The sequence below is a fragment of the Lissotriton helveticus genome, chromosome 6 (assembly GCF_964261635.1).
Source record: "Lissotriton helveticus chromosome 6, aLisHel1.1, whole genome shotgun sequence".
NCBI classification, from domain to species: Eukaryota; Metazoa; Chordata; class Amphibia; order Caudata; family Salamandridae; genus Lissotriton; species Lissotriton helveticus.
The window spans coordinates 680696367-680709232 of record NC_136067.1 but is presented as its reverse complement, the minus strand read 5'-3'; the positions used below and the strand labels follow the sequence as shown (position 1 = coordinate 680709232).

The window sequence follows — 12866 nt, the reverse complement described above, 5'->3', positions numbered from 1 at the left end:
TCAGCATAGGGAATAAGTCAGCAGGAAAGGGGTACTTGGGTACTGATAAGGAGCGCACCGACGGGAATGGAATGAACACGCAATAATAGGCAACCTACTGGTAAGAGTGAAAAGGCAGAGTACACTTGTGGCATGGGTGTATAGGCAGAAGTAAAGAGTGCATATTCGAGGGTGTGGATTGTACACTGCATTACCTGAATGAGGATGCAAGGACAGTGAAGTAGAAACGCTGGAAGAAACAAGGGTTGCGTAATCAGAGATGGGGTTGTCATGCAAGAATGCGGTGTGTATAAAGAGATAAGATGAGGGTGCATAAGCAGGAACTAGGATGCATAAACTGAAATGGGTACTGGCAGGGGCGACACATTGGAACTACAGACTACTTATGCAGGAATGGTTATGCACAGGCAGTTATTGAGTGCTGGGATGAGAAGACAGAGACAAGCACAGAAAATGTGACGGGTAAGGGTGTTCATGTAATAAAAGCACAGGCACGGGTGGAAAAGCACGGGTAGGGAAAGACGGCGCTAAGGGAAGGGTGAGGATTCACGCGCGGGCATGTCCAGTGCATCGACAGCAGCAGGGAAAGGAACGGAGGCGAGGATACAGGAAATGATAGGGAATGACTCCGAGGGCAGGGACGGCAGCTTGAGATGGATGCCAGGCTGCATCCTATGCAGTGACAGCGCGTGTGGGCGGGGCTGAGGGATGATAACGGTTTGCTGGAGAAGCATCACCTGACTCGGAGAAACCACAGACCTACGGCGCGGGGGGAGGGCGAGCCCACTGAACAGGCTGCGAGGGGGAGGGATTAGGTGCTGGGCGGTGAGAGGGAGGTCGGAGCGGGGATTATTCGATTCTGCGGCACACAAGGCCCCTGTGCTGCTCCGAGTCCCGGGAGAGGGGTAGACCGCACACTGCACCGCCCCTCCTTGCACCGGCCTGTCCTCCCCCGCACAGCAGCACCGAGAGCAGCAGCAGCAGCAGCAGCACAGGAGGAGGAGGAGCCGCGGACAGGTTTGTACCTGGCCCAGCCCCGGGGCCGCTTTACTATACCTGTAAGGAGGGGGCGCCTGGTTATTCCGGGCTGCTAAATAATTGATGCCGTAGACAGCAGGGAGGGGGCGAGCGTGTGAACAAGAAGCAGCAGGGGAAGGGGGCGAGCCCTTGCCGTGGGAAGAGCCCCAAATAAGCAGTGGGCCCATTGTCTGCCCCCACCTGAGCGGCGGGGCAGCTCCGCCCACACTCCAGGTAGTGCACTGGGTCCGACGCTGCTCTGCGAGGATGCGGGCAGCGCTGCCCTAGGGTCCAGCGGTCCTTCTCTGGGGGGATGGGGGCGCCCCCCACGCACAGCTGTTCGCTCTGTACTCCCGCACCTCTCTGATCCGCGGTTTCTTTCTTCCATCACCAGCACAAGATGTCGGGCCAGACGCTGACGGATCGCATCGCCGCTGCTCAGTACAGCGTCACCGGGTCGGCAGTAGCCAGAGCCGTGTGCAAGGCCACCACCCATGAGGTGATGGGGCCCAAGAAGAAACACTTGGAATGTAAGTAGGCAGCCCTGTCCAATTCTGTCAACCCCTGGTACTGTAAGCCGCTTCATCACTGTTATTCTCCCAGGCATCCATTCCTATCCTCAACTTATCTGTCACACCATTCCTCCCAGTGCCATCGCGCTATTCCCATCTCCATGGCAGAACCCCATTGTATCAGTCGATGACTTATCCTCCTTACACGTATTCTACTCGGGGAAGTCCTAGCAGCACCGACCTGCGCCCCACTTCCTGACAGGCCTAGCGTTAATCAAGTCACCCATTTGAGGTTCCATTTATTTGCTCGATGCCACACCTACTTTCCTATGACCTTCACCAGTGCATGCAATTTCAGGGTCGAATGTGCACGTACAGCCCTTTGTGACTGGCTTCTGCCATACAGCGCTAGAGCCATGGGTATGCGAGCTGGTTTACTTTGTTTTCCTTCAGGAGCTGTGTAGGTAACTGGAGAAGGTTCCATGTGACTGCTTGTAATTCTAATATTTCACACAATTGGCCCACGCGCTCTTACCATTTCCCCTTCTTAGTAAACGTGAACAACCAGTGTATTCAGACACGAGTTTCAGGCATTCCAAGAAAAAGAAGCCTTCATTGCAAACTCGTTTTCACAAAAATGATGTATTAAAAGGTAAAACGTGAAATTGCTCGTTGTTATTTCTTGAAAAATACAAATTGACTATTGTTAGATCTAGGTAGCAGCCGTGCTTGTGCAATATTTTGCACAGATGCCTACATGGTCCTTTTTGTTGTGACATTGTTTACATTTGGTTTCATGTTGAATTGGGAGCAAGCTTAGTTTAGCTTTTGTACCGCAATCATGTGGCTTGTACTGTTTTCATTGGTGCTGCAGGTTAAAGGGTCTGTATTGACAGTGGCCATGTCGCAATCAGGAACTAATGTGCTAATGCTGTCAGAACACTGGACTGCCTGATTCAAAATTCTAGGTGTATTTTTCTTTACATACAGCGGAAAAAAGAGCCCCTAAGTCTTTCATATTACAGTGGATGTTGTTGTTGCAAGCTTTAACAATTGGGTAATTTATTGTGTATTTTCAAAGCTCGAAATACATGTTTTAGATCTGAATGTAGGACACAGAAAAAGCAGGAAATACTTTACCTTTATATAACATAAAGTGTAGACATATGGGAAACATTATATTCCTTGTAAGCAGCCCAACAAAAAAGTCAAACGGTGAAGAACATGAAGATAAATTGTATTTTTTGTTTGCTTTCTATGTATGTGTTTGATCATGACCATAGTGTCCCAGCCTGTGGGCACACATTGACCGTTTTGAATTGTCACACGGCAACAGAATGTTCTAACCTAGGCTTGTTTTGTTTTTACCATTATAAGTATGGGCTTAAAATTCCTGGTATGTAAGTTGTTTTTTTTGCTGAAATCCTTGAAGTTACGCAAGGTTTAGTTGGCAGCTATGCAGGTCTCCAAGTGTTTCCTTGCATGAGCTTTGTGCACCTGTACAAGTCCCTCTGTCGTTCCTGTGTAGGAGGGTCTGCACAGGTTTAGGCGCATAGGTATTGGTTTAAGCCTGTTTGGAAGTTGTCTAGATCTGTCTGCATTTGGGGATATATTTCTGCCGCTGTATTCTTTGCATACCCTATACAAAAGGGAATCATGTTTGTGTTAACAATGCTTACATTTATACCGACCATAAAGTAAAATTCTAATCCACGTGGGAATCTTACTCCAGAGAGCTGGCACCTGTGAAATACTTCTTTCACAGGAGTATTCTTAATTTATTCCTCCTGTGATCTCCTCATGAGGTAGTAACCCTCTCTCTTGCTGGATCTCCTTTCCTTTGAATGGATATTGAAATTCACTAGTAACTATGCCTTTTCTGGATGAAGAGAAATTCTTTTTCCTGCTTTTGTACTTGAAGGTTTTTTTTTAATACGTTTTTTTTGCCTAGATGCTCGCATGGCGCAAAGCCATGTGAAACCCTGCTCAACGGGTCTTCACTGCATAGTCTTTATTAAACTTCAGATAAACGCATTCTTATTTGTTGATGCACTATCAACTTTTGACCATCTTTTATTAACATCCAAACCAACACACATTGATAAAAGCGTTAGAATTGTGAAGTATACATTTAATCCATAGGTTGAGATTGTATTTACATTTCTGGATCTCCAGAGCCAACTTGATGCATCTTGCCAGCAGGCCACAACCAATTCTTTATAGCTCCCCTTTGGGATAACTACCCGTCATCTATACCCTAGACGCTGCCTCCAGTACACTGCTTGACGCCTTTCTTGCGCGCCAGTTAACGCAGAGTTGTGTACAACAAGCGCTGGCATCTCAGGTAGGGCCGGAGAGTCCAGGACCACCAGCAGGTCAGCCCCCTCTCCCGCCAGCCTGGAGCCCCCATTGACAACCCGCCCTGTTTGTTCCAGGATCAGACAGTCTCTGCCAATCCGGAGTCCCCGCCATTTCTCTTGCCCGGGACCCCGCCACAGGGCGAGGAGCTTGCTGGCGCTCTTGCCCTCTTCCCCCCCCCCCCAAACACTGCTTGACCGTCCTGTTCTAAAGCCATGGTCACCCAAATGGTTTGGATGAACAATTCCAACCCTGTCTCGGACAGATGCACTCCTACCGCCAAATACAGTTATGACTTTGATGCCTGTATCAAGTTATGCCTGATACAACGTATAGGTGAAACCTTCAAAGGTTTTGCCACCACCTGATTCAATTTCTTCACAGACTTGTTTAGCGCGACTGGTGGCACTTTATTAGCCCACACCGAACACGGAATCACCTCTGACCAGAAAATCGGGGTGTCCGGAAGGGCCTTCCTCACCCTTGAGAGTATAGCAAAGTGTGCATCTTCACCCCACCTCCAGCCCGCCGGGATCATATCATTCCCCTGAATGAATCACTAGCATATCTGGGATGGGCATGCCCTTAGCTAGCACATTCTGTAAATGGGCTGGGACTATCTCTAACCGTTGCCCTCCAGCCCCTACCCAGTGATGATCGATTCCGTTTGCCCTCAGTGCTCTTACCTCCCTGGAAAATCCCCAAAATTGCCCTGCTCTGCGAATAAAATAATGGCCGCACCAGCATACCTGCGTCTGCTGCCTCGAGATCACTGTATGAAAGTTAAAGAAATTGAAAGAAAAGAAAAGAAGGCTTCATTAGGCGAGAGACACCCTATGGGCCATTGTCACCCAGCCGCTGTCTTAAGCTAGCTGCGGTCTCACATACTGTTCAAAACAGGATGACTTCCATCTGCCTACCCTCTTGATGGTTTCAGGTGATAGACCTAAAGCGGCTGCTGTTGTGGCTGCCCCAATCCGAAACGAATGAGATGTGAAGTGGGCCGTTTCCTCCCCCAACATGACCAGGGAGCACTTACATACGCGCGTGAACTGAAATCTTGTGAGGGGTGTTCCGTCCCTATGCAATAGCAGCTTACCATTTTCCTCCCCAGGCCGTACTTGAAAGAAATTCTGCATCAGTGTCACGGGGCACTAAGCAGTCCCATGTACTGCTCTCAATTGTACCCCCCCGCCGGTGTAAATTGCTCCGCCATCTCTGTTTTCCTTAGGACTGCTAGGTATGCCTGCCATGCCCTCTCATACATACTCTTCATCTTGGGCACGATAGAAGCCGCTATCAGGTATGGGGCAATGGGTCACCAAGCTTCCATAGTTTTTCCCGGAAAAACGTCATCTGATTGTCCGCTTGGAGCCATCATGCTCTGAATTCTGTTAACTTAAAACGAGACAGGGCGTCAGCTACTGTGTTGTCCACCCCTGGCATATGTTTGGCAATAAAGTGCACATTGCGCTGAAGGCAACCCCGCACCAGTTCTTTAAGCATGGACCTCTTGTGTCTCCTGGCGATGTCCCCTCCCACTTTACCTCCGGACCAGAAGTTTTTCTGCGCTTCCCGAACGAAATGCCACTACGAGCCCACTACCCCAAGGTGTGTGTGTGTGTGTGTGGGGGTGGCGAGGCCTACCATCTTGAAAGATTGCTAAAAGAAAATGTTTCTCTGAGACCATTGCTGCAGCTACTAAGTTTTTTAACATGTCAATGATTTTTATCTACTTCACGTTACAAAAGATCTTATGACCTGCTTGAAATAACTGTGTAAGTCTCTTCCAAGCTATTGCTAGGAGTAGATTAACAACATTACCTAATCTTTTCATTTGGCAAAATAGGAGGGAGTTGAGAAGCCAGACTTCACCTATTCCCTTATTATACCCATTCTTGCTACCAAATCAAGATAACTACTAGATTTTTATCCCGCTTCTTGTTTTCATATGCTAGTTGAATTTATGTTCCAGTGATTAGCAATCTGTGTAATTTCTCTATTGAGATGGGGATGTGTCCTCAAGTACATAAAGACGCCCAGGTTATCCTGCTATTGAAAATCTTTTCAGAGGATCCTCAGCAGTTTTGCAATTACAGGACTCTTTATTTGCTTTACATCCCTGTAAAATGTTTAGAAATGCAAGTCAATATACAATTCTCTGCCTACATCAAAGCCAACAATAAAACTCAATTTGGTTTCAGGTCAATACTTAGTATGGGGACAGTTCTTCATATGGCACTAGATGACATGTCTGTCATGTTAGACAACGGATGCAGTGTTGCACTGCTGACATTGGACCCCAGTGTGGTGTTTGACACACGCATTTTCTGTAGCGTGCCTTTTTTCTTACTTGTGCATGATTTGCAAAGTGCTTCCACCACTGCTGGTACATACATGCAGGATAGTGGTGAAGGGCACCATTTTTTCACACCTGGATTACTGAAATATCTGCGCTTCAGTTCAAAATCTCTGAGCAGCTTTTAATGGGTCCAGAACTCAGCGTTTATAGTTCAAGTGGACTTGCCATGCACACAGTCCTGTAGAGCTTTGCTTTGGTTTCCAGTGGGTAAGTGTGGGATGTTCAACTGCGTGTTTTTGCTCATTGAGCTTTTAATAAGTGTGATCCTGGATTAATTTACCCCAGATACAAGAGATGTCCTGAGCAAATCTTTTAGATCTTCAGATGTACTTTTGTTTGATAATCCTTGTGTCAAACATGCTCACAATGGTGGCAGGACTTTCTTTTACTTGCCTCCTAAACTCTGGAACGCCATTCCCCTGCCATTGTGTGATGAATTCAATCATACCAAATTTCGTATCGTTTTCAAAATCTGACTACTCCAGTAATATGCTGTTTTCTCTTTTATAGCACCAGGGCACAGTTATTGGGTATTTGTTGTACTTTATAAATATGCATCATCATCAGGCGGAGTTTAGAATATTGGCTAGCTGTATTAAGTTAACCTTTAACTACAAATTTGCAAGCAGACAGAGGCAGGCAAACAAACAATTTAAACTCTAAAATGCAGCTCTTATAATGATACCTTTAGCATTGTTAGTGGCCATTAATGTTAGCTCCAGTTTGCTTTCCAGCTGCTTTATGGCATGGCACATGTTTATGTTTTAGGAATTTTTAAAGCGCATGGCTGCCCAAGGGCGTCCCAGCACTGAAGAGAGTCGGTAGGTTGGTAAAGAGGAGAATTCATGGGAACAGCCAAGTCTTAAGTTTTTTTCCTGAAACTATGTACCTCTTTCAACAGACTTCGTTCTGTGGTCATTGAGTTCTTTATCCTTGGTGTATTCCTGATGAAGTCGGATGAAGACCTCAGGGAATTGTTGGGAACATATGGGGAAATGAGGATTTTTAACCGAGCTGCACCCTACCATTCATGACTTTATGGGCTAAGCAGAGGGCTTTGAATTTAATCCTCAATTGGACAGGCAGCCAGTGCAGCTTTTTCAGAGAGGCTCTCACTGACTCCTGTCTTGGTATCTTAAGGAGTAACCTAGCGCCGCATTTTGGGCAGCCTGTTGATCATGTATTTGGGGCCCCCTAATACAGGGAGTTGTAGTCCAGACGTGAGACCACCAAAGCCTGGATCAATGTGCTCCATGCCTGTTCTGGGATAAGATCGATGATCTGTTGGATCATACGAATTATGCCAAAGCAGGTAGATGCAAGTTTTTTTAGCTTGGGTTTCCAAGGATTGGTTGTGATCCAACCACATCCCCAGATTCTTTATGGAGGGTTTGGGAGTAGGGGGTGTGTCCCAATCTTCTGGCCATCTACTCATGGCCCATGGCCCAGGGCAATTGCCCTGGAACATCAGTGCTGTTTTATCGCCATTAAGCTTTAGGCTGCAGCTGGCCATCCAACCAATTGAAGATGATTGGAGTTTGTGTCTCCCAATACTGAAACTACTAATTGTCATCAGCAAATGACATAATTGACAGCCCAAAATCCTGCACAATTTGTGGGCTGAGGTCCTCGACCTGGAGTATAATGTGCGGGGGCGGGATTAATAGGTGAGCCAGACTGAATGTTCCTCAAGAGGTGACCTGTGTGTTCTTTGTTCAAGGCCAACAAATGAATTAGTACCAGGGTTGTTAGAGGACCTGATGGGTCTGTACAGAAATACTGGTCTGGCCTACGAGAGGTACCCTGCCCTACTTTGGGTCCACCCGTGGAGTTAGCATGCAATGAATTATATAAGCTTTCCACTTTGTTTTTAAAAAAGGCGGCTAACTCATTGCATTTCTCCTTGGATGATTTTTGCGGGGGACCCTTGCTCAATTGTAGTAAGTTACTTCATGATTTTAAATAGTTCTTAGGGGAAGTTGGAAGCCATGTTAATTCTCTCCTCCTAATGTTTAGCCTGGGCTAGCTTTATAACATCACTGTATTGTATGATGGATCTTTTTATATTGATTCTTAAAGTCTGGAGCATAGGTCTTCCAGTTCCTTCCACATTTCTTGCACTTCTATTTTTGGGAGGCTAGCTGGCTATTGAATCATGCGGCTCTTTTGGGCTTGTGCTGCGCTTTAAGTCTGGGTTTCTGAAAGCATTTGTCAACCGTATGATTAATCCAGTCTAACCAGAGCGTGTGGGCCTCATTAGGGTCTTCTATTGGCGGGAGTGTAGAGGACTCTAAGATATTGACCCATCTATCTGGTATGACCCAGGGCCATTTTCTGCCAAAGTTCATATCACCAGTCAAAGGTGGTTGAGTGGGAGTGTTTGAATATAGAAAAGAAATAAGGCAGTGATTAGACCAAGGGACTGGGATAGGAGTGAGCACATGTATTTTAGGATCATTAGAAAAAATAGGGTCGAGGATGAGCCCTTTTTCATGTGTAGCGGAGCCCACAAGCTGGGTAAGTTTCAAAACTTCCAGGTCTGATAGAGGACTGTTTGTTGATGGATGTTTAAGTCACTAAGCTCGGTGAAAGCTCCTTTCCCTAAGATGAAACTGGCTAGGAGATCAGGGAGTGCACCTAAAAACACACTACACACCTGGAGGCCTGTAAATGAGAATTCCAGAGAAGGACCTTGTGGAGGAGAGTGTTATTCTAAATTGCACAGCGTCACAATTGGCTACTGTCAGGAGTGTGATCGAGGAACTAAACTGTTCTTTAAGGATGATGGCCCCCCTCTGCCTATCTTTCCTTGCCGGTCCTCTCTGCTAATACCGTACCCCGGGGGTATGGTTATGTTGATATCCGGCGTCAAGCTCTCTTCAAGCCAAGTCTCTGTTATGAACAGTACATCAAGAGATTCTTCCTCTAGTAATAGCCCATTCTCTACCTTGTGCCCTGGAAGGGACCAGCTGTTAATAAGCCCCATTTTCCAATATCAATTCTTCCCTTGGGTCTCCTGTATTACGCTGTTGTTATATAGACACCTATTTAGGGCAAAATTACAATGCGGGCAGACCTCTCCAACTCTGTGGGACTGTCCTGCTCCTGGATATGAGCTCACAGATGAGACAAGGCGGGCCTAAGCTGCAATATTTCGCCTGCATTATACCTCTGGTGTTTCGGGTGATCAGTGAGGATTTGGGTAGGATTCCTGGTCTTGGTCGGGCACCGATGGGCATAGGCTGGCTTGCCTTTGGGGTGCCGGCATGTCCGCTGCCATAAATAGGCTTGCCCTAGCAGCTAAAACGCCGACCTACACACTCTGACCTTCGAGGAGAGCGGTCCTCTCTATGGTGCGGGTGGTACTAGGAAAGTGGCAGTGGCAAACTATATAAAGGAAGTGAAAAGAAATATTAAAAGCAGTCAAATTCAATTGAACATTTGGCTATAATGCTGGTCATAAGGGGCAGTACCTCATAAACCAGAGAGTGCTGACACCTATGTGCCCCCTCTCAGCCTCGCGTCCGCGTTGCTGCTGCCATAAATAGGCATGCCTGAGCAGCTGGAATGCCAACCTAAACACTCTGACCTTCGAGGAGAGCGGTCCTCTCTATGGTTAGGGTGGACCGCCTAATTTGAGCAGGTGTTTTCAGGTGCTCAGCACCGGCACTTCTTTCACACGGCCGGGGCTACAATTTCTGACCCTGTAGGTGGTGGTCTCAATATTATTTGTTCAAATTCAAAATAAAAAGAATAAAATGCATTGCATTGTGGCTGGCTGGTAAATGTTTATAGACAGGCCAGCATAGGCCTGTACAGGCAGGCATGATTGTGTATCACCACGTTAGTGATAATGTCATCATGCTGATCACAAATCCAAGAAGTCATCAACAAACTATGTCTTGCATTCTATTCCCTGAGTTTGCTGCACCCTGCCACTGCCTGAGCCTAAGCCTCCCATTGGATAATTGTAGCTGGCTCATGATGGAGTTGAGGCAAGGAAGCTGCGAGAGCGCATTTGGAACGTGGGAGTGAGGGCTCTTGAGGAAGAATACACAAAAGTAAGCGTGCACTTTCCACTTGCTGTGTAGCCGGAGTAGCATATCCTGCCGCCGTGCATTGCTGCTATCCTCAATTTGCTCGATGCGGCTGCGGCCCAACACAACTTTTGTGCGCCATGGCGTCACCTGTAGAATTTGTGCGCTGCACGCCAGCATGGTAATTGCTGAGGGCGCTTGAGTCCAGTAAGCACCACAGCCATACTTACCAGCATTCTTTTGAAAAGACAAGGGGGAACCCAGTAGGTAACTGTGGACCATGGGTATCAAGTACTTTTAAGGAAACAAAGGGTCCTCAGCGTAGGAATGGTATAAATCAATGTATTATATAGACCACAGTAGGCTACTATATATTTCTGTCCCATGTCCAGCCGGACAGGGAATTTAATAATCAAGAAAATTATTTGGAGGAAAAACGGTACATTTCAACTCTAATACAGTAAGGCACAGTCCAGTGCCGTGTACGACAAGTGGAAACAAGAAAGCAGTGAAGTGCAAGAATTTCAGGCAAACAAGTGAGCTAACAGGCCACTGTTAGGAATCAAGATTACCAGTGTATCCTGGAGTAACACACACATACACTAATTTTTCAGAATGAAGTGTATGTCTACTCAGAGGAGTCGACGTTTAGATCCCGCGCTCAAATTATAAAGGGATCATCTTCAGGACTAAAACAATTAATTTGCCTGAGTCAAAGGAAGTTTGTACGCCTGTTAGGAAGGAACAGGGAAGAAGAAAGAAAGATACACATATGTAGGTGAATTGAAATAAAAATAAAAATAAACGACATCAGCTTAGCCATTTGCTCGCATTATTCGGAATCGCAGTGGTGAAGTGTTGCCTGTTGGCGTGGACAATGAACATAATAAAACCATCAATAAAACAACAATTATTAACCACAATAAATGTGCAGTGCACTGGTGGTCCGGACGACTATCTGGCTACTCTGTGAGGGTGGTGAGGGGGCCAGTGTATATGTGCCTGCAGTTGGGGCTTCAACGGTCCTACCGACATCGAGTGCCAAAAAAGTGGGTGCGTCAGACAATTGGTGCCTGGAACGTGCATTAACCATAACGGAATTTACAGCGTCATAGATTAAGTTAGTAGGCGCGATTTGGATAGGGAAGGGTCTTGCTAGCCAGAATCCGCCACGGTCGATCTTAATGGGCTAGTACGTTACTGTGGACATACCAGGTAGGCAGGTAGCGAGCCTTAAGACAATGGGTTGAAGCTTTAGGGGGCATCAAGTACCTGGTCTCAAACCGATGTTGGCGGAACTCTGTGAGGAGGAGATCGGATTAAAATCGAATACACGGGGCAACCAGGGGGTAGTGGGGGCACAAGGGTGCAGTCGGCGCGTATTTGTTACCGTGGGTTAATAACACTGTCCGTTGGTCAGCCTGCAGCGGGCATACAATAGGTATCTTCGTTCGCTGGGCGCGTCCGGTCACAACGCTGGGTGAGCAAATAGGGGGACGCTGTGAGGAGGAAGGGGGGGGGGGTCAGTGGCGATTCCAAGGTGCTCTAAATTAAAACTTGTTGCTGCCAAGCAGCAAATTACCTTAGAATTGGTAGTTCTGGGCTGCGCTGTGGGTGGTTCCGTATACTGCAGCGTGGTCCTGCTCTTTGGGATGCGGGAAACGGAGGCAGTGAAGCCGTTGTTGTGAGTCGGTCAGTACGATGACGGATCCGCTGGGGGAGGGATCACAGAGACAAGTTATGGGCAGTTAATGTCGAGTAACGTCTAAGGGGTCATTGGTAGGGACACTTACCGAAGGGTCGGGAGATGTCCGGATGCCGCAATGGGTTCTGCGGTTACAGGAATTAACACAGGGGAGGCGTGGCAGACATCGTGATATGCGCGCTGCCGGTCACATGACCAGGGAGTTCGACGTAGCCATGAAGGCTTCATTCAGTTGTGACCGCCATCTTAGAGTGGTGCCTTGAAGCTAGTATCCTGCACCTAACCAATATTGTTACGAAGCGTGGGGGGTCTAATACCACTATACAGCGCAATTGTTATATATTTTGAAGGGAGAAAATAAGTGGCTCTTGCAGCTAGTGACTCGAAATGAAGGGAGTGAGTCTTATTGAAGTGAATAGTTATAATAAAAGCATAATTTGTGAGGAGGTGAGGTGATATATCAAGTGACAGGGTGAATTACATTACAAACCAATGCATATGTCAGGGGTACAGCTGAGCCCATCAGTTAAGTGTCCATTTCAAGGGTGCTTGAGTACAGTTTCCTTGTTAGAGAAGCGTTGTCCAGTCCTCACTTCTATTCAGGCCTGTGTTGATGGTGTTAAATTGGATGATGGTCTTTAATTCCTCGCGATTTAGGAGTTGATCCAGGTTACCACCTCTTTGTGGTAATTTAACCGTTTTCAGAATTGTCCTTTAATGTCATTTGCGGTGTGGTTGAATTCAGAAAAATGTTCAACAAGAGGGGCATTGGGGGTCCCACATCTGATGCGACTTCTATGTTGACATATACGGGTCTTTGCTTTTTGGGTGGTCTGACCCACATACATTTTTGGGCAAGGACAAAGTATTGCATA

The 12866-nt window shown here is 46.9% G+C and overlaps 1 protein-coding gene across 10 annotated transcripts in view; it reads left to right on the top strand.

Annotated features, from left to right (window-relative positions):
- The first annotated feature begins 763 nt into the window (after positions 1–763).
- Positions 764–12866, top strand: part of SNAP91 (synaptosome associated protein 91) — a 797825-nt gene continuing 785722 nt past the window's right edge. For 3 of the 10 annotated variants that reach the window (XM_078648151.1, XM_078648145.1, XM_078648146.1), the window contains exons 1-2: positions 764–1017; positions 1412–1547. In XM_078648151.1, coding sequence (XP_078504277.1) covers positions 1418–1547 — 130 coding nt within the window. In that variant the 5' untranslated portion in view covers positions 764–1017; positions 1412–1417. Of the gene's footprint in view, positions 1018–1129; positions 1252–1411; positions 1548–12866 lie in introns of those variants that run through there. The other 7 variants (XM_078648147.1, XM_078648144.1, XM_078648142.1 and 4 more) reach the window with 4 other exon arrangements.